The sequence below is a fragment of the Miscanthus floridulus genome, chromosome 12 (assembly GCF_019320115.1).
Source record: "Miscanthus floridulus cultivar M001 chromosome 12, ASM1932011v1, whole genome shotgun sequence".
Lineage (NCBI taxonomy): Eukaryota > Viridiplantae > Streptophyta > Magnoliopsida > Poales > Poaceae > Miscanthus > Miscanthus floridulus.
Window position 1 is genome coordinate 66,298,293 of NC_089591.1, and position 27,963 is coordinate 66,326,255.

General features: G+C 48.9%; 2 protein-coding genes across 2 annotated transcripts; one reads left to right on the plus strand and one right to left on the minus strand.

Moving 5' to 3' along the window:
• The first annotated feature begins 12,592 nt into the window (after positions 1-12,592).
• On the plus strand, positions 12,593-14,438 carry LOC136496774 (RHOMBOID-like protein 2). The gene is made up of 5 exons (XM_066492535.1): positions 12,593-13,064; positions 13,174-13,337; positions 13,470-13,633; positions 13,737-13,978; positions 14,071-14,438. Exons 1-5 carry the CDS (start codon positions 12,724-12,726, stop codon positions 14,180-14,182), a joined length of 1,023 nt encoding a protein of 340 aa, XP_066348632.1. The 5' UTR covers positions 12,593-12,723; the 3' UTR covers positions 14,183-14,438.
• Positions 14,439-14,583: 145 nt separating this feature from the next.
• On the minus strand, positions 14,584-19,349 carry LOC136496966 (probable pectin methyltransferase QUA3). Its single transcript, XM_066492745.1, has 7 exons — positions 18,838-19,349; positions 18,002-18,205; positions 17,709-17,919; positions 17,361-17,622; positions 16,900-17,271; positions 16,312-16,407; positions 14,584-15,151 (listed from the first exon to the last, which is right to left on the minus strand). Exons 1-7 carry the CDS (start codon positions 19,228-19,230, stop codon positions 14,929-14,931), a joined length of 1,761 nt encoding a protein of 586 aa, XP_066348842.1. The 5' UTR covers positions 19,231-19,349; the 3' UTR covers positions 14,584-14,928.
• Between the last annotated feature and the right edge of the window lie 8,614 nt (positions 19,350-27,963).

Sequence of the window (27,963 nt, forward strand, 5' to 3'; positions counted from 1 at the left end):
GTGGTATAAGTTACAAGTGGTATTTACAAATGGTGTCATTACAACTATCAAGTGATGTCCATAAAAAATGCAAGATTCAAGCCTCAACCATCTACTCCAAATGCATACCTTTGCATCAATGAGAAGCACTACCTTTTATGGAAATTGATGACAAAGGGGGAGAGATAGTATACAAGATATGAAAGCTTTGAGATGCTTTGAGATTGAGATTGTACAAGGGGGAGAGATAAGATATAAAAGCTCAAAGAAGTAGAGGTTGGACATGGACATGGACAAAGAGGGAGAAACATTGAAGAAAAGAGATGAATCAAAGAGAAGCACACAAGTAGGGGGAGCAAGCTCATGAACTTTGATTGATTGCATTTGATATGTGCATATTCATGTGCTTGCTTGCATTGCATAAGCTTTCAAATTCAATATGCATGCTTGTGTGGTGTATGGTAGTTGTAGAACTTGAATGATGATTTGATAACTAGCATGCATAGGATGATAGCTAGACACTTGGTATGTTTTTCAAGTAATGCTAGTACCTTGCTTTTAATGTTGATCTTCACAAAGGTATCTAGTGCTTTTATTTCCAAGTGATATCTAGCTAACCATGGTGCTAAGGATGAACTTAAAGGTGCAACTCCAATTGGTACACGCTTCAAAGGTTTATTCTATACACCTTAGCAATCATTTGGTAGTAATTACTCTTTCAGAATTTAAATCTATGCATATGTGTCAGCTTCAAAACTAAACACTCTAGCACATATGTAAGGGGAGCTAATACTACCATTTTAGGTTTGTGGTACTTGTCCAAAATCATTTACACATGATAAAATTGCTTGGGCAAGCAACTTGAATCCAAAAGAGCTTAATTTCCATATCTTTGTAGAGTTGTTATCAATTACCAAAAAGGGGGAGATTGAAATGGTCCCTGTGTAGTTTTGGTAATTGAGTGACAACCTAGGTGGACTAATTATGTTTATTTAAGATACATAGGTGATTAGTCCATAGATACATATGTGTGAGTAACATATGCCATGAAGGTGAAAATGGCTTGGAGATGTTGCAAAGCTCACACATGTGATGATGAAGGAGCTCATTGCACATGAGACATGACATTAAGTCATAGTGATCAAGGTGGAGAAGATCAAGACAAGACTTGGCTTGATGGACCAATTGCAAGCGTGAAGGGCAAGTCGGAGGCTTTGGAGCGATGGACCGCGTGGTGGTGAAGCTTGAGCAAGACTTGGCACCGATGGACGAAGGCAATGGTGAAAAGCAAGTGATGTCAAGATCGATGAACCAATATGATCACGTGATGATGTGAAGTGGATCATTATCATTGTTGATCATGTTGGTGCATGTGTTGCATCAACATTAGAGGAGATGGAATGGAATGCGCAAGGCAAAGGTATAACCCTAGAGCATTTCATTTCACCGGTCATAGGAGTATAGAGAAGTTGATGACCGGGTTTAGGATAGATGGCCATACTATCAAGAGGGGCAAACTTGTTTGCATATCGGTCATCTAGTGCCACTCGAGTGATCTAACTTTGCATCAGTCGCTAGGATTGAGTGGCGTGGCAAGTTGAGTGGCTAATCCTTTGAAAAATGATTGTGAAAATGCTAACACACATACACATAGTGGTGTACACTTGGTGGTGTTGGCACATTTATAAAGGAGATGAAGTTGGAGTTGATGTGGATCAACTCGGCGATGGAACGAAGGTGAGAAGGGCTTGAAACACCACCGGCACCCTAGACAGAAAAGATAGGGTCTTCATAGAGTGCACCAAATGCGTGGTCACACAGTGATCGGACGCTGGGGTCCTACGTCTGGTCAATGGCGACAGACAGCGTGCAGGCATCGGTCATCGACCAGACTGCTGGCGCTGGAAGTGATCAGACGCTGACTGTGTGCATCCGGTTAGGGTGATGTGTGGTGATGCAGGCAGAAGCAGAAAGGCTAGAGAGTGACCTGGACGCTGGTGCTGTGTCCAATCAGCGATCGACCGGACGCGTCCAGTCATGTCTGGTACCTTACTAGAAACGACCAGACAATGGGGTTGTTGCATCCAGTCAGTTCAAGCTGCTGCGTCCAGTCAACAGATAATTGTTGAGATTGAGCGTATAGTATTTGAAGTAGGGGACATGTGGCGAGCATCGTACGACCGGACGCTGAGGTCCAGCGTCCGGTTGATTGGACCAGAGTGTCCGGTCATCCCAACTTTTGCCTAGTGAAGGGGTAACAGCTCTATTTGTTCATGGGGTTATAAATAGAAGCCATGGTCAACCTTGGGCCAAAAAGTTGAGCACACTAGCGCCTTGGTGGCTTGTGTAGTAGTGCTTGGGAGCCCTCTATCTCACATATACTTGATAGTGATCATTCGATTGTGTGAGAGCGATTCTTGTGCGATTACATCATGAGGTTGCATCGAGTGGCACTAGGTGATCAAGTTGCAAGCCGGTGGTGCTTGTTACTCTTGGAGGTTGCCACCTCCTAGATGGCTGGGTGGTGGTCTCCATTGAAGCCCGTAAGAAGCTTGTGCGGTGCTCCGGAGAAGAGCTTTGTGAGGGGCATTGTGCTCGCCGCGCGGGAGCCGCTGAAGAGCAACTCTAGTTGAGCGTATTCATTGAGCTACCCTCACTTTTGGGGTAGGTTCTTGTGGTGCCCGATGTGCGGGCTTGGCGGGATGATGCCAATTAGCTAGCCGAACCACCAAGTGAGCGGTCGACACTAACAGGGGACGTAGCGTGTTGGCAAGTACGTGAACCTCGAGAGAAAAATCATCATGTCAACCTTGTTCTTCTCATTGGTTTGCATCCTCGTTACACAAGCTTGTAATTACTTTCATATACATTGTGCTTGTATAGTTGCTCTTGTAACTAGTTAGCTTATGTAGCTTACTAGTTACCTTCTTGCTTGTGTAGCATAGAAGTAGCTCCCTTGCGTGGCTAATTAGGTTTGTGTAACCTTGTTAGTCACTTTACTTGGTTTGTGTAGCTAAGTATTTACGCTCTCTAATTTGACATTGGTTGCCTTGTTATTGAGCATTGCTAGTGAGCTTAGTTGGCTTTATGCTTTTGCTTACTAGCATAGTGTAGGAGCTCCCTTGTTGCTTAAAGTACTAGTGGCATAGGTTTATGTGACCTTGCTCCTAGAATTGGTTAGGAGAGCTCTAGCTAGCCTAGGCACCTTTGTTGCTTAATTAGTATCTTTGGAAGTTGCTAGAGAACATAGATAGAGGGGTGTAGTCTTGGCTAGACCGATAGTTCTAATTTCCGCACTTGTTTCGGTTAGCAGACGAGATTAATTTTAGAAAGAACTATTCACCCCCCTAGTCCGCCATCTCAACCCTACAATTGGTGAATAAAGAAGGTGAGGTGGCAGTAAGTCCTCCTAGGAACAGTCGAGGTCCTAGGAAGGCACCGAGCTGGCGCTCTAGCCTCCCGTAATCAAAGCCAAGGAGCTGGTTGCTTCTGGGGGTGCGGGCCTCTAGTGCATGCAGCTGCAGCTCCTCAAGTGCCTCGATGATCATGTCGAGGCTGGTGAAGTGGAGAGGTTGGACGGTGGTTGGAGCCAGCACCAATCCTCCCTCCATCGTGACGATGAAGTCCAGGTTTCTGAAGTGCACGTGCACGTCCGGGACCCAGCTGACGCCGTGAATAGCCATTCGAGGCCTGGTGTGGATGTCGATATGCATAAAAGGTTCCTACCTAGCATGCCAACTGTCGGTGTTTCGAGTTACCATCGACCAGTAAATTTCTAGTATTGTGCATCTGGCTCAGATGGTATCCTTATAGGACAAGAGGTTTATACTGGTTCAGACAGAAAGTCACTATGTCTAGTTCATCACTGTTGCTTGTGTTACTAGCACTGAAAGTTTGTAGTATGGGTTACAAATGAGCGAGAGATGAAAAGGATCCCAAGTCTCTGGTGAAAGGAGCGAGTGGGTGCTGAGAGCTCGATCGCTGCTCAGTTGTGCATTCGTGTCGTGCTCTTGTGCGAATCTGTATTGGATCTTGATGGGTTGATCAATTGAGGATCCCTTTCATGGGGTGCCCTGCTTTCCCTTTTATAGGCCAAGGGAAAGCATGGGTTATATCAAAGAAAAAGGAGAAGAACGAGAGAGAGGAAGGCCTCTAGGATCGTTGAGTCCTTCTTCTCCTCTATGCGGGTCCCGCTGACCCTGTAGATGTCAACAAGGATGGCTCTTACGTCATGGTCCAATCCATCACTAGCATCATGCGCAGGCGTCATTTGTCGGTCATGGCACTCCACTCCGTCCTAGCGGATGTCGTGGTGAACTTACGCATCTGTCAGTGTTCGTAGGAGGGTTAGGTAGAATAGCACCGGTACGCCCAACGCTGTTCTTGATATGAATCCTCAGGTATGGCCCATTGTGGCAACGGGTTACATCAAGGCGTGCCAGTCTCTTCCTTGGTGTAAGAGTTTTGACCCAGACCCATACGCTTGGACCTAGAGTGGTTGGCGGTGGTATGGATCCTCGTCGGATGAGATGGAGCCCACACCCAAGAGGTCTAGCGAGGCAAAGCCCATGACCTCAGGGTCAGGTGAGGCGGAGATCATGGCCTTAGGGTCAGGCAAGGTGGAGCCTGCCCCGAAGGTCGGGCGAGGGAAAGATCACAGCCTTGGGGTCGGGCAAGGCGAAGATCGTGGCCACGGGGTCAGGTGAGGCAGAGCCCGCGCACCTAGGGGCGGTTGGAGCTATAGGTGCGCTCTTGACTGCTCGGTTGAATCAATGTTGATGACCATTAGCTTCTCTCTTTGGGTACGCTATTATTGGTCCCCGACACATCATTTCTATTGGCGAGGCATTAACAAATTCATGGCTTAAGGCTTTTAGCCTTCTGCTACTATTATGTTGCGGGCACATGCAGGTAATGAGGGATTCCAAGGTGGGCCATGCGCTTTTTTACTTGTTATGCTGCTGGATAGCTACTGTATTCAAGAATTAAGACACAGGCAACGATCGAACTCCGATGAATACACGGTTGAAAGACTCTGAGGAGTTAGTGGTCATGATGCCATACCTGAAACCCCCCTCGTCATATACTAACGCCCACTTAGCCTTCTGTTCCATCTGCGCCTCTAACTAGGCCTTTCCTGCTTCATTTAGTATCTTATCTAGTTCTCTCTTTGTCTCCTTGAACTGGTGCTCTGTACATACACAATATAGAGCCTTTACCTTGTCACATACCTCCTTCTTCCTTGATGCTGCTAGAAATTAGCAGCAAAATGTCTCATGCACCATCTGTGTACTAGAGACGAAGAACCCATCTATATGCTCAGCTACAGCATTAAGAAGCCTTAGGTGATGGCTTGAGATCAAACATATAGTGCGAGATGGGCCAAGCACTTGGACACGTAGAAGCCACATGAACCATGACCATGATTTATTTGTTCTCTCCCTCTGCCAAAGCAAAAGCCATGGGTACTATCTGGTCCTCAGGATCAACAGCAGCAGCCATCATCAAGGTGCCCCTATACTTTCCTGTTAGGAAAGTACCATCAGTAAGTATGACTGGCCGACAAAACTGAAATGCATGTTTCGTTTGCGTGAATGACCAGAACACACGATAGAGGACATGCCTCAACAGGTCCCGAAAATACATTCCTCCAGTGTCCACAAACCATTTCAAGCCTAGGGTTATAGTAATGCATTGCACATAAGATGCGGGGCATCCCTATTAGTACGCTTCCTCCCAACTACCCCAATGATTCACTAGGGCAATTTGCTTAGCATGCCAAGCCTGATCGCACTTCACATCATACTTAACGAATCCAGATATAGGACTTGTTGTAACGAAGACATCGAAATAGTCGTTATTGTCATCAACGAGCCCCAATATATGGAGGCAAGGTAACGTGCAGTGAGCTACTGATGATTTTCCTTCCCCTATTTGTTAGGCAAGTGTGCGGTTCGACCAATTTACTTATCCTACACTTGCCATCACTCTAGTCTCTTTCGTGCATTTAACCTCCACATACAACTGTTTTTGCATATCACGTGGTACCTCAACTTCTGGTCTGAATGAGTGACGTTGTACGGCCTATAGTGACATACATCATAGTCCTAAAGGAAAGAGCTTAATCTCTGACATTGTATTGAATATCATTCCCATACTAAGGATTTCTTTCTCATGGTCATACAATAATTTCCTACACATCTCGAGACCGGTGTCACAAACTGCCATATCCAGTCATGCTGACATCCATATAGTTTGGAACACCCCTAAAAGATACGTTCATTGACCTTAGTTGCTCAAGCTCAGTCGCTGTGTAAGGTGGTGGTGGAACATACTGCTGTGCTTCGCTAATTCTATCCCATGAATATAGGGGGTATCATCTGCTGACAAATCTGTGACTAGTCTATCCTAAGCCTGGATAGCATGCAAAACCTCAGTTGGTACTGGTAATGGCATACCATGAATAGGTGCCGACATGGCATCAACCAGTGTGGACATAGCATGTCTACCTCCCTGGTCATCATCTGAATCGTCCGAATCACTGCTAACTATATCACCGATCATGTCCTCCTCCTCCTGCTCCTCCTCTTTCAGTTCGAACTCATTCACATCGAAGTCATGGTTTATACAGTCTACTTGACTTGAATGAAACTGCTTCTGCGTCAACTGACTGTCTAAATCTATGTTATCTTGAGTTGCTTTCCCTTCGAGCCCTAATTCTTGCTCATTGTCTCTAACACCGTCAATGGACGGACCCGTCTAGGACACCCTACATCCTGTACCCATTCTCCACCACTACCTCAGCCATGGGCACATTAGAACCTTGGAGCACCATATTATAGCAGGACCAGTGAGCAGGGTCACACAAGGGTATCAGGACATAGTGTGCCCTAGTCTTTCCAGTATCAAACCTCCCCTTCAGTGTGAAATCACCGTCAAACTTTGCATTCAAACGGACACAAAGGTCGTTGAAGCTAGGAGGTTCATCAAACCATTCCAATTCTTCTTCCATATCCTCAAATATACCATCTTCTCTCCTAACACTTTCTCCATAAAAAAACTCTAACACGACAATCCATCTACAAAAGCGTTTCAAAAACTTCATCAAATCATCGAAAATCGTCGTACGTACTGACTGACTGACTACACCTATACTAACTAATCTAATATTAATACCTATACCAACAATTCTAACTAACTATACTAACTAACTACACTAAACACACTAATATTAATACCTATACTTACTATACTAAGCAATTTTACTCACTATACATATCTAGCTAACTACAAAAGGGAAGCGAGGTCAGGGTACAAGGGGCTGACGCGCCGTGATGCGTGGCACGATAGCCCCGCGCCGTGATGCGTGGCGCGGCAGGCCCGTCGTGCCGTGACGAGGTGGCGCGTCAGACCTGCCACATCAGCGGTCGACGCAACCGTTGACTATCCCCTGTCGCGCCTCCATACATGGCGCGGACAGCGTGGATTAGCTGCGCCGTGCAAACAGGCACATTTAAAAGTGTTAGTTTTGAAAAATAAATAAATAAACAGTATCAGTTTTAAAAATAGTTTTAAAAAAATATTAAAATAAAAAAAATCAGACAGGCTCAGTTGTTGGGCTACGCGTGAGGACGAAGAAGCATCACAATCCTTGTCAGACTTAATTCGAGCCTAGCAAAGATCGGTCCTTGGATTGTGACTTGTGAGAGAGAATAATACTGAACTATCGCCTGTCAGTGTAGTCTGATTTTTCTTCTTAAATTCTAAAATAAGATAGGTCCCTTTCACGTGTTTTTAAATTCGACTTGATCCGCTTCTTTTTTTATTTAGAACAGTATTTTTCTCTCATAAATTCCTCGAGATTTTTCCAAAATTCCTCCAAGCGAACGGGACCATATTTTACCTCCTATAATTTTTTCCAAAACCATCAAATTACCTTTCTACTCTATTTGGAGGGATTTTCAAGGTGGTTTTATCTTTTTAGTAAATACTTAATAAGGTTTTTAAACTACAGTAAATATCTCTAATCTTTTAAATTTCCAAAAAAAACTGAAGATAGATTGGGATACACCAAATCTAAATAAAATATTTAGATCTCATAAAAATATCTCTAAATGCTTAACAATAGATTTAGCTATAAGACAACTAAAAAATATTTTAAAAAATCTAGAAAGTTTCCAAAACATTGTAATCGATGTATAAATGTGTTTACTAGTAATACTCCCTCTGTCTTTTTTACATGTCACATTAGCTTTATTCTAAGTTAAATATTGCTATCTTTAACCAACCATTTAAAAAAATCTTTGTAGTTTCACAACATATGAATTATATATTATGATAGTGAATCTAAAAACATAAATCTTATGAGATGAGTCTATATATATTTTTTTAAAAATCAATGGTTAAAGATACAAATGTTTGACTTAGGACAAGACTAATACGCCACATAATAAAAAGAAGAAGGGTGTACTTGGTTGCTAATAACATTTTTATATATTAGCGTCTCTATTAACTAATTTATTAGTTGAGTGGCGTTTGGATCCACGTAATAGTAGTATTGCTTGGGATCGATAATAGCCTTTCATTAGGTACTAGTTTATTTTGAGCCGTCAATTAGACTCATAGCTACAGTGTTTGGATCCAAACGGATCCCAAGTCGAAACTCGAAACTCGAAACTCGAAACTCGAAACGCTTGCAGAAGCTCCCCCGCCTCCAACCTCCAAGGCCCCAAAGTCCTCGTGTTCGTGCGGCCCTCCCCTGTCGTGCCAGCAGATCATCCCTCCTGGCCGCCTCGTGTCGTGCCAACCACTTGCGCGTATGCCAAGCGACACGGCGCCCCGAAAAGGAACCGCTGATTCCTGGCCGTCTTCCACCCCACTTACATACAGGCAGTCAGGCACCACCGCCCCTAGCCATGGTCGCTTGGGTCCTCTCGGCGGCGAGAGCGCCACAGTCACATGAAGCCGGAAGCAAAGCAACACAGACGCTCACTGGTTCGAGGTGCAAAACTAAGCGTCTAAGACTGTCTCCAACGAGGAGATGTAAACCCAAAATGGGTTACGCACAGTTGATTTGCCTACCGAAAGTAGGCTCCAACGGCTGACCCAGACGGACGACCCATTTTGCGAACCGACAGAAGCGATACGCAAAAATGCATGCCCTCTCTCCTCGGTACGCAATCCGCGCACGCCTCTGCAACGCCGAGGTGGCCCGCTCCCACACCGGCCGCACCGCCGGCCCCACTCGTCTCTGACGCCCAAAGTGGTGGGCCCGTGGTGAGGCGCGGCCGGCTCGGCGAGGCGAGACCGCGGAGGAGCGCGGCCGGCGCGACCGCGCCGAGGAGCCGCCGACGCTCCGAGCAGGCGGACGCGCGGGCCAGATCCAGCTCCCAGTGCTCCGGTTGCCGTCGGGGCCGCGCGTGTCGTCGTCCTCAGGCCACCGTCGGGACCGCGCGGGGTAGTCCTCGGGGACGCCGCCATGCGCCTGTGCCAGGGAAGGCCACCGTGGGGAGGTCGCGCTGGGGCGGAGGAGGTCCGGTGGGGTGGGGAGGAGGAGGCGCGAGGCCGGCTTGGGAGGAAGCACGCAGAGCAGAGGTCGCCGCGGGGAGGAAAGGCCGCCGCGCCGATGCTTGCCGCTGGCGAGGGGCTCCACCGGCGAGGGAGGTCGGCAGGGGAGGGGCGTGGGCGGGGAGGAGTGCCGAGGAGAGAGGCTGCGCGTCGGGAGAACCGCTGGGCGCTGCCGTGAGGCTCGCCGCGCCGGGGGAAGCCAGATCCGGGGTCAGGGTGCCGCCCGGGAGGGCCGTCGGGGAAGGAGAGGGAGGGCTCGCCGCGCCGGTGAGGATTTTTTGCGTGGGCCGTTGGAGAAGACACGGTGTGGGTGTGGGACTCTTTTCCTGTACGCGACCTAAATCCTGGAATGGGTGTCCGGTTTGGGGGAGCTCGGTTGGAGATAGTCTAAAGCTGCTGCACCTAACCCGGATCAACAAAACTATGACGTCCGCATGCCGGGGACATTCTGGCTGCAGGTTACTTGGCGGACCGCGACAATGTACCTCGCTAGTGGTTGGCAGGGTGATCCGCTAGCGATGCTAGTGACGCTGGAGCATTAGTAATTGACACGCCGACACAGTTTTTTTTTTCTCGAATACTTAAAAGATTTGTATATTATTGTATTAAGTAGAAGAGTTTAAACAAACATGCAACTCGTTTCTATCCAGCGTCGAAGGAGATCGACGTAACATAGCCGTAGCTGGACCATCCTAGCAACAGGCCTCTTAGATTCGATATTACATAAAGGAAACAACCAATACCAATACAGCGGTGCGACACAATTGCCTGGACAAGCCCTTTCCAACGGTCAGGAAGAATGCGTCCGGCGCGTCGGCGTTGGACGCAGTCTACCGACACAGCTGAGTAGCTGACTTTGGGCATCGTTCTTTTTATTCTCTCTTCAGTTAGCTTGATTGGCCCCGGCTCGGGCAGGCGATTGGCCGTACCAAACTGCGGCAGATGTGAAGCTCCTGCCTTCGGACCCCTGCGCCTGCGCGTGATGCCGCGACTAATCGGTTACGGCCTTTACGGGCATCACGTACAACGAACAGCGGTTAGAGGATGCTACCAGCAGTGGTACTGTGGTAGTACGGAGTACGGTACATTATACGAGCACAACAGCGGAACGAGCTGGCCGTGACGGTTGATCGATTCGCCCGCAGGCGTAGCAGCAACGCGACGGAAGGTGCACACCCGTGTGCTCGTTCCGTAGCCAGCCGTGTGAAACCGGCCGGCTCGACCCGGCCTGATCTGCTGGGAGCGGCTGGCTGGGCTGGCTGGCCAGCCCTCTCACATAAATACTGTTTATGTAAATCAGCCAGCAATACTTTTCTCTCACATAAACAAATCAGTAATGATATGAATCAGCCTAACCGAATAGGCTGGTAACGCTGGTGCTGGAGCGTGCGGCCACGTTCCGTATGTACTAGTGTTGCCGTCGCCGTTGGTTTCCGGTCGTCTCGGAGCGAGGAAGCTGTCAGCGTCGCCGTTGGTGTTCCGACGCTAGCTGCCGAAGCCAACGAAGCCGCCGCACCATTTGGCGACACGAGCGTAAAGGAATATCATATGCTAGACTAGAGCAGTAGAGCGTGACATCTTTGTGGATCAGTCCACGCATGCTTCCATGGAACTCGAGGGCGATCAAATCAAACGCCTCCAGCTCCAGTTCGGCGTTTGACGGATTATCAACCCACACCCCCAGCTTACGTTCCCTGGCCTTCCTAGAACTGGGTACAGATCGAGCGCAAATACTGTGACATTTGTCATTGTTTATTTACGAGGCAATCCCATTACGAAAAAGCAAGGGAGCCAAAGGAGCCTTTGAGACGAAGATGGTTGCTACTACCGTCTTTCGAAAAAACGATAAGGCGCAGGCTGTTTCTTGCTTGAGCTAGGGTATACTAGTAGCTAGGGGGAGGAATGACACGGATGGAGATGGGCAAGTTGGAGGGGGCGTGCATCAGCCATCAGGTATGAACAGCGGATGGGTGCGGTTTCGAAAGCTTGGCCGTGCCAGAAACCAAGGGAAAAGACGGACGGCTAGGTGACTACATGAAATGTGACTCCGCAGGCAGGAGGTCCCGTTCGGCTTATCCATATTCGGTTTGTTCAGCTTATTTTTTTAGCCGAAATAATATTTTTCTCTTATAATAATTCAGTAAGAACAATGTTTTTCAGCAAGTTTCAGCCAAGATTCAGCGAGCCGAACGAGACCAATGGAGTGCTTTTGCAGAAACGCGTGGAATGGTTCGTTGAAATGGCAATGTTGAGCCGACGCGCCCTTTCATGTCGCGTTCGCCGTCAACAAGAGCTGTCAACCGTAACGATGTGTGTATATAGCTGTGCCACGGAAGCATCCGAGCAAAAATAGGGCGCGCATAGGGTGGGCGAAAACTTCCCTGCACCGCACATAAGTAGCTAAGCATGGAGTTATTATTATTTTGAACCTTAAAGCTACTTTATCCAAGATTCCAAGCTATGGAAAAGATCAAGTACGGTACGGCCAAGGCATATTGAAGGCTATAGCATGATCTGTGCTTCTGGAGATCTGTAGGAAGCAATTGACAAGCTTCCGGTTACAGTTGACCTGTATGTCAAGAGTACTTTGCCCTTTGTTTAAGCTCAAGTTTATAGACGGGTAAAAGAAAATAGTACGGTGCCATCAAACAGAGCCGACAGGTCAACCTCTAATCGCGTCATCAGCTCAATTCTAAACTCCTTGAACCTGTACAAAGCTCCTCAAAAAACGTCCCCCAAACTCCTTGTCTTTTCCAACAACCATGATTGGTAATAATTGATATAACCAATTCCCCCGAAAATAAACCTCTAAAGAATAGTTGGAAAGAGGAAAGATGAAATCTGAAATTAGTGTGTTGATGAGATGCTTTCTCAGTTTCATTTCTGAAACTTTGGCTACAGTTTCAGTGGCGGTAAAAATCTAGCGACCTAAAACAACTCGGTTATTGTTTGATGGTTTGAAATACCAGTATAAAGTTTTTTTTTTTCAAAGAAGAGACCAACAAGAAACACGCTAAAGCCGACCGATTAAAACCGAGTCTCTGGTCATCTCCGCGTCCACCTTCCCCCCTCCATCTCCACCCCAAGAGCCGAACAAACCATTTGCACCGACTCCGTGAGGAGACCAGGCAGTCAGGAAGCGCGTCCGTTGGTGCTGTTGCCGGTGGTGGTCAAGCGATGTCGAACGCCGACGTGGAGGCGGGCGCCCCGGCGAGGGCGGCGCCGGCTCCGGCGACGACGGGGATCAATCCGCCGCCGGGGCGGTACAGCATGGCCAGCAACACGCCGTACGTGCCGCCGTCGCCGTTCTACTACGACCACGCGGCGGCGCACGAGCGGCACCACTGGTCGTGGCTAGTGCCGCTGGTGGTGATCGCCAACGTGGCCATGTTCGTGGTCGTCATGTTCTACAACAACTGCCCGCGCAGCGGCGGCGACTGCGTCGGCCGCGGCTTCCTCCGCCGCTTCTCCTTCCAGCCGCTCAAGGAGAACCCGCTCCTCGGCCCCACGGCCGCCACGTAAGAAGCACCACCTCCCGCCGCGTGAATCTATCTCGTTATCGAGCTATTGGTCTCGCCTCTGTGAGTCTCGTCTCATCTGGTCTCTAATCTCGTCGTCTGGCCGCAGGCTGCAGAAATACGGAGCCCTCGACTGGTACAAGGTCGTGCACGGGAACCAGGCGTGGCGGCTGGAGTCCTGCACCTGGCTGCACGCCGGCCTCATCCACCTGCTCGCCAACATGATCAGCCTCATCGTCATCGGCGTCCGCCTGGAGCAGCAGTTTGGATTCTGTAAGCCCCCAAACACCTGACGCCTCGCTCGCTCGCTCGCTCTGCCAAGAACAGACAGATAGGGCTCCTCCGCTGCAACGCACACGGACGCGGTTTTCTGACCGGCATTTGTCGCCGTTCGTCCTCCTGCAGGGAAGGTGGGGCTGGTGTACCTCGTCTCCGGCTTCGGCGGGAGCGTGCTCTCCGTCCTCTTCATCAGGAAGGGCGTCTCCGTGGGCGCCTCCGGCGCGCTCTTCGGCCTCCTGGGAGCGATTCTGTCGGAGCTCATCACCAACTGGTCCATCTACACCAACAGAGTAGGAGTCTCTCCCGTTTCGGTCATTCCTATTCGTTTAAGCTCTAGAGCATCGCCTCGCCGCCGTGCTGACTTCTGGCCTTAATCCGCCGAATTCATCTCAGCTTGCAGCCATGTTGAACGTGATCATCATCGCCGCCATCAACCTGGCGCTCGGGATACTCCCGCACGTCGACAACTTCGCGCACATCGGCGGTTTCGCCACAGGATTCCTCCTCGGCTTCGTGCTGCTGATCCAGCCCCAGTTCGGGTGGCTGGAGCAGCCCTTCGGTGCCAAGACCAAGTCCAAGTACAAGGCATATCAGATCATCCTCCTGTTCGCTGCCCTGATCTTGCTGGCTGCAGGGTAAGCATAATCCCTGGTCCTACAAACTAAAATTTTCATTGAAAATGTCCAAATCCAATCGGAGCCTAACATTTGGTTATGCCTTGTCGCAGGTTTGCTGTTGGATTAGTCATGGTGTTCAGAGGAGAGAACGGCAACGATCACTGCGGCTGGTGCCACTACCTCACCTGCGTGCCGACGTCAAGCTGGAAGTGTGACAATTGAACTGATCGGAGATTAGTAACGGGTTAGCATGCTTGCGTCGTACAGAAGACTAGAAGAGAGAACATACGTCGATGACATTGTCAATATATTGCTTTCAAGTTTGATTTTTATAGTCTATATTGTATAGAAGTTCCCATGTCCCCATTGGTTGCAAATGAGGAGTTGATCAGTAAATTTTCTTGTGTATGTTAAAAACTCTGAAAACCACTCTGCCTATGTTCTGTTTTATGGGTTTATTCATTGATTTGTTCTACAATGTCCTGTTCCTGTCCAATTTGCGACGTTCAGACTAATAATAGATGACATCTGTTTGGTGCTGAACCACTTCTTTCACGTTGCTGAATGGGTCAGGTTTTCTTTATAAGCGCATGAAACGGACACAGTTGGCGCAAATCGTAACAGAATCAAAACAATCTCTCTTTTTAGAAAATTGAAACAATCTCTTATTTGTACAGCTACATCGGTTGGTCTCTTCATCATTGGGTGTTGTAACCACCCACGGAATAAACCAGATCACTTAAATTCATAGGGTATAACAACATCAATCAGAATCAAGGAGCCACAACGAGAATTACACCACACCCAACTTTTCGCTATAAAGAAATGAAGAAAAGAATCACCACCTTGACTAAACTATTTCAGCAATCCCATTAGCCTGCTATATCCCTTCAGCCCACCCCCCAAAAGCACAAAATTAAGGGAGCGCAAGTGAAAAGGGTTCAAAGTTCAAACTATAAAGCATTAGCCTATTGTGATGTTAGTGGCAGCTTCCAAAATGTTTTCGTAGCCACAAGTATTTTCTCGGTACTACCTGATTCTGGCTCACTGTCATGCACCTGAGCCTTCCACCGAATCGACCGAGCAATCTGTGCTGCCTTGTCTACTACATCTGGGGAGGCCCGTATAACAGCAGTTCCTTCTGGGCGCAGTATGCGGTCCATCTCCAACATTACATTAAACAGGTCACACCTGAAAAAGAAAGTCATACAAAACCATGTGTAAGGTTAGTCATGTAAAGGTAAAACTATGATAACCATCTTGGCTAATCTATTTACTTGAATTCTAACAAGACAGACGTTAATTGTATTAAGAATGCTAAAGGTCAATACAATAGTACAGCAACAACTCGCAAAGCACTTCAGTTTCCTGTGTTTTAATTGTTCACCTAAGTCAACTCTAACCAGATACTTCTTTCCTGGAAAATATTTCCTCCAATTGGAAATATAAGTCCATTAGGACATCGATGCGGTTTACAATATGGTACTTTGACTAACAAAATATATATTGTTATTAAATGGAGCAATTATGTATTATGAAAGATTTTTTTCTAATGAAACTAGTAATACCAATCTTGTGTTGTCTCAGGGCAAACCTAACCTAGATGGACTTATATTCTTATGGGAGGAAGTAATTCAAGTTAAATCACGTTTAGGCTGGCAACCCAAACTCAAGCTTCTGTAGAACACATATTGCACTGATCATTGAAACAAATAAATGACAGAACTGTCTGGACCTAAACTTTGGCAGCTGGAGCACATGCTGCAGAAACCATTGGAAACAAATACAAGATCTACAAATTCAAAATTAAACAGAAAACAAGTCTTAAGGTATGTAACAAGCACAAAGTTGTTACTGTGCTACTTTACGTTTGGGGAGAGATTCACATATCAAAGGCCTTTTTGACTGATTGAGCAGTAGAAATTAACGTATGCACCAATAGTTTATTGTGGACATGTCTTCAACTTCAAGATAATAACCTAGGTATAGCAGGAACCGCTCACTATAATATAGTAACCTAGAAATACAGACAGGTTTCAGGAATAGCTCACTTTCCCAAGTGAAGTTTGATTGTTATCTCACTAGTGTAAAGCAAAGACAGGAAGACAAGTTTCGATGATGATGATTTTTTTATAAATTATCATGGATTTCTGCAGTTACCGATCAAGTGAAACAAATTGCAAAATTTAACAATAAAGTATTTATGCCAAACATCTTAATGGAGATGGAGTATGAGATAAGGTTTTCTCATATCACACTAATAAAAGGGGAAATAAAGGAAACGTGAACAATATGAGGATACTAGAACATGGGAAAATAACTCCAGGTATATGGCTGGTCAGCTGGTGTACCTGCTGGTGCCTGAAATCGGGTCACTTATCAAGGAGTCAATTGCAGCAGCATGAATGAGATCGTAAGTACGAGGATATGTTGAGAATGGTTCACACCTGAGAACAAAAACATATAATCAGTACAATTTGGGACCATAACTATAGGTCTACTACATGAATATTTCTTCAATCTATAAACCTAAAATGACGAGAAGTCCATTTTTCTGGAGCATTTTATAGTTGATCAAAGAATTTAAATATGATCAATTGTGAAACAACCAGAGCTTGTAGAAAGTACAGGGGCAAAAGCTACATAGTGTCTCTCTGGTCTAAAGAGCCAAATATCCTATACTACTTTAAAAAATACAGTTTACGTTTAGTGCTGCAACAAACTGAGTGTTTTCCTAGCATTACACTTGATTGGTTGATCAATGCAATTTTATCAGATACACAAGTAAATTCAGGATACATTGCATAAGAGTTAAAAGGAGCTACACAATAACGACATTGTATATAAAATTATCAACAAGATGAAGTCCAACAAAATGCAGAAAAGTTAAAATTATAGTTAAATGTGGCATTGGCATTGGTAGTGAATTAGATTCGTACCAGTCATGATAAACCCCAATAAGGCCCCTATCATAAATAACTCCAAGTGTCAATGGCTTCTGAGCAGGAACAACATTCATAACCCATACAGGATCAGACACTATAGCGGCTGCGAATCCTCCAAAGAATGCATTCATGTCCATGACATTGCGTATGTGTGTGCTCCCAAGCTTCACGCCAAGTGATTTTTTATAATATGACACTCTCCTAGCCCACTTCTGACTATCTGCTTGAAACAAGCTTGCTCCATTGTTGATAACTGATGCCCTAGCAGAAGGTTTAGACAGCCTATCTGGCCACCTGGGAACGGAACCTATAGCTATCTCTTCCGACACGGAAACTTTACTGACACATTTATTCAACTTGAAGTACCTGCATCAAAACTCTTGACATGTATACAACAGACTTTCTAGCACCTTCAAGCTGTAAATGTAGTTCATAGGCACAAGAAAAAGAATTACCATGCTTCATCTGGATCATCATTGGTGCTACAGAGATCAAGGCCAAATCCATTTTGGTTAGGAAGACATGAAGCCTCAGCAGGTTTCTTCCAAATGGCAGTATTACCATCTACAGTGATCAATTTGTAACACAAAGCTCCTGCCATTGCTTGAAGTTCATCCCATTCCTTCTCTTGATTCTTCCATCTCACAGGGGGCCCCGATATGATTAGATAGCCCCCAGGCCTAAGTAGACGGTCAGCTTCAATCAAGTAAGATCCATCTGCCAATGTCTACAAGTAAGAGGCTGGTAGAAAAGTGTGTGTACATGTCCATGCAGCTTATGGAATGCAGAAGAAAATTACTTACTATAGGCAGTAAAAGGTATCAAACACCGGGAACAATGGACAAAATCAAAGGACTGTGCTGGAAAAGGAAGACGGCGTGTGCCCAACATCAAAAGAAATGATGGAATTCCTCTCTCCAAGGCAAATTGTATTTGAGACTTATGCGAATCTCTTGGTGCAAATGAAAGTGTCATGATATTCTCCTTAAGCAAAAATCCACCTAAGCTGGCAACCTTCAGAGAGGAAAAGATCATTATGCCCGAATTTCCTTAAAAGTAAACCGAGAGCCTTCCCAAGTTTAGATTAACATATTACCCCGCATCCCATATCAAGACCTGTCCTGACGACACCAGTTTTCAGTGGAACATACTGGCTAAGCTTTTCAATATATTGTTCAGCTCCGTCAGGGAACATAGTCCCACCACCAGGAAAAATGAAGTGCGAACCTTCATGCTTCATCCACCCTTGATGACCTTTTCTTTCAGCAATCTTACCATAAGGCATGTTATCATGCCAGATCTGAAAGGTGAGCAATAACCATGGTCAATAAATATCAATCGAACAGATGAAAATTTAATCTGCATCCTAGGATAAACACATGAAACAAAAACACCCACTAATTGACAGAATTGAAATTACCTAAGTGATTATGTGCCCCCTGTGTAAGGTCATATTACCATCGCAATACCAAACATTCTGATACCTAGGCTATCATGTACACTAAGACAGAATGTCTGATCATTTGCTTTCCTACAAACTGTCACCACAACTGAGAGCACGTATTTCACCTCCTACATCCTACCCTAAAAAATAAACAAAAATAATCCAGAAAACACAATTCATAAGTGCATGCCAGGAAGTCCATTTCTGACATGTATAGAATCAGAAAACCATGAGCGTTGACTACTGGCAGCTAGATGCAGAAGTCAATCATACACTAGCACGAAGCTACAACTACAAAACCAAGCCAGTCTAAGCTTCGCTGAACGAATCAGGCTCTACAATGCACATAACTCAAACCTAAATCGACATCTAGCGGCAGATGCCTCAGATCAAACCAAGTTCTATGCTAGCATCCGAGCCTCCAAAGAGTGACGTAATTAACCAGCGATAAGTTCTGAGTGTCAAAGGCCAATGCCGACAACATGCACCTTGTGGAGGCTCTCGGGCCAGGGCACGGGAACGCGGTAGCCTCGGGGCGGCGGCACAAGGCACGCGAGCGCCTCGCCACGAGCCGGGCAGTGGCGCTCGCGGTAGTAGTTCATCTCGCGGCTGAGGCGGGAGCTGCGTCGCGGGTCCTCGCAGGGGAGGAGGTCCACCTCCGAGGCGGCGCACGGCGGCACCGCGCCGCCGCCGCCGCCGGCGCGGGCGACGGAGGCGGCGGTTAGGACGGGGTCCCCGCGGCGCAGCGTGAAGACGAGCGCGAGGAAGACGACCACGGCGATGAGGAAGACCCCCCAGACGACGTCGAGGAACGACCACTGCCATCCGCCGCCCGATAAGGCGCCCCGGCGGTGGTGCGGCAGGGAGCTGAGGAGCCCCATGGGAGTGGGAAACGGTGGCGAGTGTTCGAGCTCGATCGGATCAGATTCCCGAGTTTTTTCCCCCCTTTGCGTGTTGGATATCGGTGCTTTTCGCGGGATGTCACAGCGCGGACGAAAATTTCTGTTCCAGACTTCCAGATACAAGACTGGGCAAGGGGCTCATTTATGTTTTTTTCTCTCGTAGCTTTATTGTTACTCATGTCGAACGAGGCAATACGACGTAACACGTATTTCGCTGCACGTGTGATGTTTAGTTCTCGAACCCCTGGACGGTTCAGGGCCCGAATCGCGTATGGATGTATGAAATGATTATAAAGAAATAGAGGAGGTTGGTACTGTTTATCTTGATGACTTGAGTGACGGGGTTTAGAGAGCTTCAGTCGGAAACATCCGACCGGGACCTGTGCTCGTCGTTCGTGATGAAGTCGGCATGGCCTACATGGGGCGTCCCTTCGCTTTCTACCTGTCTCTCGGTGTGTTTTTCTGAGCCGTTCGATCGACTTAGGAAGCTCGTTGGTTTCTCCGGGTGGAGATCCCGTTTTGGGTTTTTCCAAGTCCCGCCTGGGGATGCGGATAGCTGCCTACGTGTGGTGACATTTCGGTATTCACGCCCGGTCATGCGATAGTGGTGGGCCACACCCAGGCCATGTTTTGTCTCACCAGGCGGCGTTCCGTCTGACCCGGCGGCGTTCCGTCGGCCAGCGTGCGTCCCATCGGTCAGGGTGTGTCCCATGGTTTTCCATCCGCATTGAATTGGGGGAAGGGGGAGAGTTTTTTGCTCTGATCTTTTGCCCCGCTTCGGCTGCCGTGTTTCTTCCTTAAATAGGGGGAGGGAGATGGCTCTCCGTCTCAGTCCTTTGCCTGTTCTCCAACTATTGTCTCTCCTCCTTTCTCACCGAGAGAGCCTGTATGTCGTGGCGGTTCCTAAGTGAGAGGGGGTGAGCGAAGGGGAGGACTTACAGATCCTTTCGTGAATCCAGAGCGTGATGTCGAGCTGGAGGTTGTCCGGGGCGGTGCTGGATTCATTTGCGAGGCCTTCTTCAGGATGGAGTCATGTGTGGACTTTCTCTAGTGGATCTTCACCGGGCGAGCCTTGTCGGAGGGGAAGTTGCTCAGGATTATGCCGGTGGAGGGTTCCGCGACTGCAGCTGCTCAGGTTGGCCAGTTCATAAAGTTTGATGAGATCTCTTCCAGCCATGGTGCCCATACCTCGGTACTAGCGTCCCTAACTAGGAGCTGCCTCGACTGCATGAGAAGGTCAGGACCTCCGTGCTCTTCTGCTGAGCATCTATGGGTACAACGCCCTTAAGGTACCCGTTGCGCTCGCCGGAGTCGAGGGAGCAGAACCGGGTGGATCCCTTGAGGTACCCGTTGCGCTCGTCGAAGTCGAGGGAGCGGAACCGAGCGGGTCCCTTGAGGTACCCGTTGCGCTCGCCGAAGTCGAGGGAGCGGAATCGGGCGGGGCGGAGGTGGTTATGTCCGGCGGCGTGTGTTGTGGTTTCTCCTTTGGTGTTTAGGCGATGTCGTTGAGCGGACGCAGTAGTATTTGGAGTAGCAGTAGAAAATGTTATAGTTGAGTTCGTGGGTGAATCCCCGTGTGAGCAGTTTTTTTGTATCAATGAATACATTAATACTATTTTTTTGATAGAATCACTATTTGTTCCTTGTTTTTATCCTAGCATGTCTTTTGTTTTTTGTACCTACCCGTTAGTTCCGTAGGCTACAGCTTTTTTAAGAGCCTGAGCATGGCCCGCGGGGCTCGGCTGCTCGTAACCGTAGGTCATGGCGGGGTGTGTTCGGTTAGGAGTAAGAACAAAAGTTATGTAGGGCAATCAAAGGAAAATGAATGCGCTTCCATTCAGGGACAAAGTTGTTTACCATGTGACAGTAAAAAAGAGAGTAAAAATGAGAGGTAGTATTCAGTATTGTACCCTTATGGAGCCCCCGAGTGACCCGGGCTGAGTGTTGACTAAAAAGCAGTTAGACCAAATTTAGTGGAAAAACGATGTAGCTGTTCAATGTTCCAAGTGTTGGTGAGAACGTTGTCGTTGTTGTCCTCCAGTTGGTAGGTGCCCGGTCGGATTACTTTGGTCACCGTATAGGGCCCTTCCCATGGTGGAGAGAGCTTGTGTTTTTCCTTCGTTGATTGGGTCCTCCGGAGTACGAGATCACCGACTTCGAGTATCCTTTCTCTGATATTCCTTTTGTGGTACCTGCGGAGGGTTTGTTGGTAGCGAGCCGAGCGGATGACAGTCGTCTCGCGGGCCTCTTCGAGTAGATCGACTGTGTCTTGTTGAGCCTCCGTGGCTTGGTCATGGTTGAAAGCCTTCACTCTTGGGGCACCATGGTCGAGGTCGGAGGGTTGCACTGCCTCAGCTCCGTAGGCCAGGAAGAAAGGTGTGAACCCTGTCGATCGGTTTTGGGTCGTTCTTAGGCTCTAGAGGATCGCTGGCACCTCTACAACCCATCGCCCGGCGTACTTGTTGAGTCGGTTGAAGATGCGTGACTTAAGTCCTTGGAGGACCATGCCATTGGCACGTTCGACCTGACCGTTAGTTCGTGGATGTCCGACCAAGGCCCAGTCGATCATGATGTCATATCCATCACTGAAGTCTAGGAACTTCTTTCTAGTAAAGTTAGTCATGTGGTCAGTGATGATATAGTTAGGAATGCCGAACCGGTAGCTGATGTCGAGGAAAATTTGACTGCCTCCTCTGAGCGGATGTTGGTAATGGGCTTGGCCTCTATCCACTTAGTGAATTTGTTGACTACTACGAGTAGGTGAGTGAAGCCGCCTGGGCCCTTTTTGAGGGGCCCCACCATGTTGAGGCCCCAGACTACTGAATGGCGAGGTGATGGGGATGGTTTGGAGCTCCTGTGCTAGGCAAATGGGTTTGTCGAGTGTAGAACTAGCATCCTTCACACATGCGGACGACCTCCTCTGCATCTCGTAGCACGGTGGGCCAGTAAAAACCTATGGCGAAAGGCTTTTCTGACCAGCGACCTTGGGTCCATGTGATATCCGCAAATCCTAGGCATGGACGTTGAGGAGGAGCTACTTCCCCTAGTTAGTGGGGACGCACTTCATGAGCACTCCTAACAGGACTCCGTTTGTAGAGCTTGTCACCAAGCGCGATGAAGGTCTTGGCGCGTTGAGCGATCTATCGGGCTTCAGTCCTTTCGGGCAGGGAGAACCTCCTCGAGGAGGTAGGCGAGTAGCGACGCTCGCTAGTCGGTTTAATTGAGTGCCAATATGGCTGATGTTTGCGAGTGACATCGTCATGGGGGTACTAGGATCGAAGCCCCCGAGCACCGTCTTGGCGTTGGGGTTCAAAGCCCCCAGGTGCTGGCTTGGCGTCGGGGTCGGAGCCCCCGAGCGCTGGCTAGGCATCGGGGTGTGTCTGGATCGGACCTTCCAGGATGCGGGCGGATGGCTCAGTGGATGTCGTTGATGAAGACCCCGCTAGGGGATGGATCCCTCCTGATAGCCAATTTCGCAAGAAAATCGGCGGACATCGTTGTCCCTTCGAGGGACGTGATGTAGCTCGATCCCCTAGAATTTATTCTCGAGCTTGCGCAGCTCTTGGCAGTATGCTGCCATGAGGGGGCTTTTGTAGGAGGACTCCTTCATGACCTGATCAACAACTAGCTCTGAGTCGCCAGTGAACATAGAGTCCGTAGCACCGAGCTCAATGGCGATGCTTAGTCTGTTGATGAGGGCCTTGTACTCTAGTAGCATTGTTTGAGGCTGAAAAGTGGAGGCAGGATGGCGTAGTAGAGCCTACTCCCATCTAGGGAGATTAGAACCACTCTGGCCCCTAAGACGGGTGCCATTATGGACCTATCGAAGTACATTGTCCAGTACTCAGTGGGTGACGTCTGAAGTTGGTAGCTGTACCTCTGTCCATTCGGCGACAAAATATGTGAGAGCCTGAATATTTAATGGTGGTATAGGGGATGTACCTCATGTCATGGCACATGAGTTCGAAGTGCCCTAGTTAGAGATCGTCCCGCTGGCATCGCGGTTGCAGGATGATGTCCCCTGAGTGGGTATGAAGTGACGACCGTGACTTCGTGGTCGGTGAAGTAGTGTAGGGGCTTCCAAATCAGCCATCAGCACGGCGTATAGAAGTTTCTGTGCCTAGGGGTATTGGACCTTGGGGTCGGCGAGTACTTCATCGACAAAGTATATGGGCCGTTGGACCTTAAGTTGGTGTCCTAGCTCCTCCCTTTCGACTGACCAGCGCAGTGCTTACCACATGGTTGCTAGCCGCGATGTAGAGGAGAAGGGGTTCTCCTCATTCGAGATCGACGAGGATCAGGGCTAACGTCAGGGACGCTTTGAGGCTCTCCTAGGGCCTGCTAGGCTTCCTCAGTCTAGACAAAAGTTTTTGTCTTTTTGAGGAGCTTGTAGAGTGGCATCCCCCGTTCACCGAGCCAGGAGATGAATCGACTTAGGGTAGCCAGACAGCCGGTGAGCCTTTACATGCCCTTGATGTTGCGTATGGGACCCATGTTGGAGATGGCCATGATTTTTTCAGGGTTGGCCTCGATGCCGTGCTCGGACATAATGTATCCTAGCAACTTTCCCTTTGGAACCCCGAAAACACATTTTTCGGGATTCAACCTGATGTTGAACCTTCAGAGGTTCGTCAATGTTGCGGCTAAGTTTGCGATCAGGTCACATGCTTGAGCTGTTTTGACCACTATGTCATCAACATAGATGGCGATCGTTGGTCTTGGCCGCTCAGTTTGGTCAGGCTGATCGAGCTGGTCTATTTGGTCGATGAAGCATTGTTGCATGCACCTTTGGTAGGTGGCACCAGCGTTCTTCAAGCTGAATGGCATGGTTACGTAGCAGTATGAACCATGCAGGGTGATGAATGAGGTTCTGAGCTGATTAGACTCTTTCATCGTGATCTGGTGATATCCTAAGTAGGCATCAGAAAGGAGAGGATCTCGCAACCCGAGGTGGAGTCGACTATCTGGTCTATACGCTGCAAAGGAAAGTGATCCTTTAGAAACGCTTTGTTGAGGCCAGTATAGTCAACGTACATTCTCCACTTTCCAGTCTTCTTTTTAATGAGAACAGGATTAACAAGCCAGTCGGAGTGGAATACCTCTCTAATGAATCCGACTGTCAGGAGTTTGGCGATCTCTTCGCCTATGGCCCTGCGCCTCTTGTCGTTGAAGCGACACAGGCACTGCTTGGTGGGCTTCGAGCCTAGGATGAGGCATAGTGTGTGCTCTGGTGACCCCCCATGGTATGCCTGGCATGTCAGAAGGCTGCCATGTGAAGGCGTCATGGTTGTCGCGTAGGAAGTCGATGAGCTCATGTTCCTATTTGGCCACGGAGCTGGGTCCCGATCCAAACCGTCTTGGTTGGATCAGTGGGGTCAATTCCCACCGCCTTGGTTTCCTCAAGTGGTCGGAAGGCCATCAAGGAGGTTGGTTTGTTATAGTCTGGGGCTACCTAGGATCGATGATTCCTCAAGCCGTGGGAGCTCGAACGAGTTGACGATCGTAGTGGTGAGCTCGTAGTGCTCGCGGTCGCACGTGAAGGTGTGCGAGAAGGCGCTGCTCATGGTGATGATGTCGTTCGGTCCTAGCATCTTTAGCTTGAGGTAGGTGTAGTTAGGGATTGCCATAAATTTGGCGTTGCATGGCTGCCCCAAGATGGCATGGTAGGATCCTAAAAAGTCCCCCACTTCGAAGGTGAGAACCTCCGAGCGGAAGTTGGCTCGGCTGCCGAACGTGACAGACAGGTCGATCTGCCCGAGCGAGTATGCCTACGCTCCCAAGATCACTATGTGGAAGGGAGAGCCTGCCAGGCAGAGCTCTAATTGGGGGATGTGCGTGGCATCGAGGGTGTCGACGCAGAGGATGTTGAGGCCGCTGCCTCCGTCCATCAGCACCTTGGTGAGGCGCTTCTTGCGAATGATGGGATTGATGATGAGCGTGTAGCATCCTAGTCTCGTAATGTGGGAGGGATGGTCCCTTTGATCAAAGGAGACTAGAGATTCTAACCAGCTGAGGAAGGAGGGGACGGCCATCTCAGCGGCGTATGCCTCCCTATAGCATACCTTATCCTGGCACTTGGACCAGATGACGTCGGATCCACCGAAGATCATGATGCATTCATCGGCGCCGAGGAAACCTTCTTTGTCCTTGCCCGTCGTGCCTCCTTTCTTGGATGTCGCCTTTTTGCCGTCCCCTTCTTTTGGCCTACCGGCCTATCATAGGAAATGTCGTAGGAAATGTTTGAGGAGCTTATAGTCCTTGTAGAGGTGTTTGACGGGGTAGGCGTGGTTGGTGCACGAGCTATCCATAAGTTTGTTGAAGTGATCTAGCAGGCCCCATTGGGCTGCTTGCCCATTCGGTCAGTTGCGGCAACCAACGCGGTGGTGTTTGGTCGGCACCGGTCCTTTTTGTTCTTCTTGCCCATCTATGTGGAGGGGCCCTAGTCTTGGTCTGTGTGCTTGGCCTTGCCTTTGTCCTGGCCTCCGTTGAAGACTGCTCTGACCGCTTCCTCACCGGAGGCGTGGTTAGTGGCGACATCAAGTAGGTCGCGGGTGGTACAGGGCTTTAGGCATCCAAGCTTATGGATTAGGGACTCATAGGTCGTCCTGGAGAGGAACACACTGATGACGTCCATGTCGATGACATTAGGGAGGGAGTTGCATTGTTGGGAAAACCTATGGATGTAGTCCCGTAGGGTCTCGCTGGGCTCCTACTGGCAACTCTTGAGGTCCTAGGAGTTCCTAGGGCAGACATACGTCCCCTGGAAATTCTCGACGAAGACCCTCTTGAGCTCCACCTAGTTGCGGATGCTGTATTGTGGGATGAATGCAAGCCATGCCCGAGCATGTTCCCCCACATAGATGGGGAGATACTAAATGATGAAATAGTCATCATCCACCCCTCTGGCTCAGTAGGCAAGTCGAAAATCTTTGAGCCAAATACTAGGGTTTATCTCCCTGGTGTACTTGGTGATATTGGTGGGCGGTCAGAAGCGCTATGGGAATGGTGCTCTTCGGATATGCTGGTCAAAGTCCCATGGCCCCAGACCCTTAGGGCTAGGACTCTGGTCATTTGGTCGGTGACCATGCCTAGGGCGCATTTCACCGCTCCCCTCGATGGTTCGGCCAGGATCCGTGTCGCCTCCACTTGCCGCCGCCCGGTGGACATCATCATCGTGCCAGGCCCAATGCTGGTTGTTGATGATGCTGTGAGCATCCTAGTGCGGACCGAGCCGCTCATGTACCGATGGTCAGTGTGGGGCAGGTGCTAGGTCAGACCGTTGCACGGCTGTTGCCCCCCCCCAAGGCACACCTAGCAGCTGTAGCGGCGAGCGGATGGAGTGATCCATCTGGTGCATCCTCGTTCCCCCGGTGGGGAGAGAGGGCGCGTGTTGGAGTCGCAATGCGGAGCTTTCCGCCTATTGAACAGTGATAGCTTCTACTAGAACCTAGAGGTTTCGGTAGACTGCCCACTCCTGGGGGTCGATGGGCTTGGAAACGCCGCATAGAAGCATTGCCACAGCAGCGATGTTCTGGCTAGCCCGAGTGAACAGTGGGAGATCGTTCCCCTCATTCATGATGTCGTGTTGGACTTGACGGGCATGACCCCGAGCGCCACCTGCAGGGCCATGCGCATGGGACGCAACAGGTTGTACCGAATGCGCCGGCGCAGGCGGCGGCTGGTTCTACCGCCGTTGTTGTAATTCCTCACCACACGCTTGCGTAGATGCGAGGGCCCCCACACACGGGTCCAGAGGAGTGTTAGTCTATGTAGATTCCACAACCACCGTTGGCTGTCTCGAAGCATCTACCATAGCGCACTCTCGAGATGGACTATGGCGAGGTGCCACATCACTGATGTTGGAGCCGTCACTCTCACCCTCATCATCCAGGAGTCCGTGGAGAGTGGCAAGAGCATAGCTTGCCATTCCTATGAATTCAGATGTGAGGGGGGATGACGCCAGCATCCTTTGGAGCCTCTGAGCGTATGCATCCGTGGGGAACGTGAGGCCATAGGGGAACCGAACGTATAGTGTTTGTGACATGGGCAGTATAGTCCCTCCAGATGATCGGCTGGAGATAGTAGATAAAGAGTAAATAATAGTACACATATTACTTACAGCGGGGTTTGAGCAGATAGTTTGCTCAGAATGAAGCACAGATGCCACGTTGTTGAAGTCGTGTGTCCTAGAGTCGATGGAGGGTGCCCCTTCGATGGGTGCCGGAACGAGTGCCTCCTCGTGGAGGTGTAGTAAGCCGATCCAGTCGGCAATGAAGTCTAGGCTTCCAAAGAGGAAGGCCTAGGATGGCTCGAAGACGGGTGGAACCCACATCCCAATAGGTGGGTGTGCGGGAAACTTTAGTGAGCCGAAGCAAATCGAATCGCCAGAGCCCACCACGGCGAGGGTGGAGGAAAAGTGGGTCATCCGATGACCAAAAAGTGTTGAACATACAACGTCTTCCCCCACGAACGGCACCAACTATTGATGCAGAAAGTGACCAACGAGTAAATATTTGTAGTTTTGTCGTACGTTGTGATCGAAGGTGGCCTAGCACTCAATGACATAGGGTTTATACTGGTTCAGGCAACGTGCCCTACGTCTAGTTTGAGTCGGTCGATGATTTTATTCCTGAGCCCAGGTGCTCAAAGTTTGTAGTGTGGTTACAAACAAGAAGGAGAAAGATGGGGTGCACGAGAGGTACGGTAGGCTCT

Bases quoted from the DNA above. Each gene is read 5' to 3' on its own strand.
- LOC136496774 (XM_066492535.1), top strand. From the start codon at position 12,724: ATGTCGAACGCCGACGTGGAGGCGGGCGCCCCGGCGAGGGCGGCGCCG. The intron at 13,338-13,469 runs GTAAGCCCCCAA...GTCCTCCTGCAG, and splicing joins GGAGCAGCAGTTTGGATTCT to GGAAGGTGGGGCTGGTGTAC. The intron at 13,634-13,736 runs GTAGGAGTCTCT...AATTCATCTCAG, and splicing joins GGTCCATCTACACCAACAGA to CTTGCAGCCATGTTGAACGT.
- LOC136496966 (XM_066492745.1), bottom strand. From the start codon at position 19,230: ATGGGGCTCCTCAGCTCCCTGCCGCACCACCGCCGGGGCGCCTTATCG. The intron at 17,272-17,360 runs GTAATTCTTTTT...GTTTTGATGCAG, and splicing joins GATGATCCAGATGAAGCATG to GTACTTCAAGTTGAATAAAT. The intron at 15,152-16,311 runs GTACACCAGCTG...TTTCTTTTTCAG, and splicing joins CCGATTTCAGGCACCAGCAG to GTGTGACCTGTTTAATGTAA.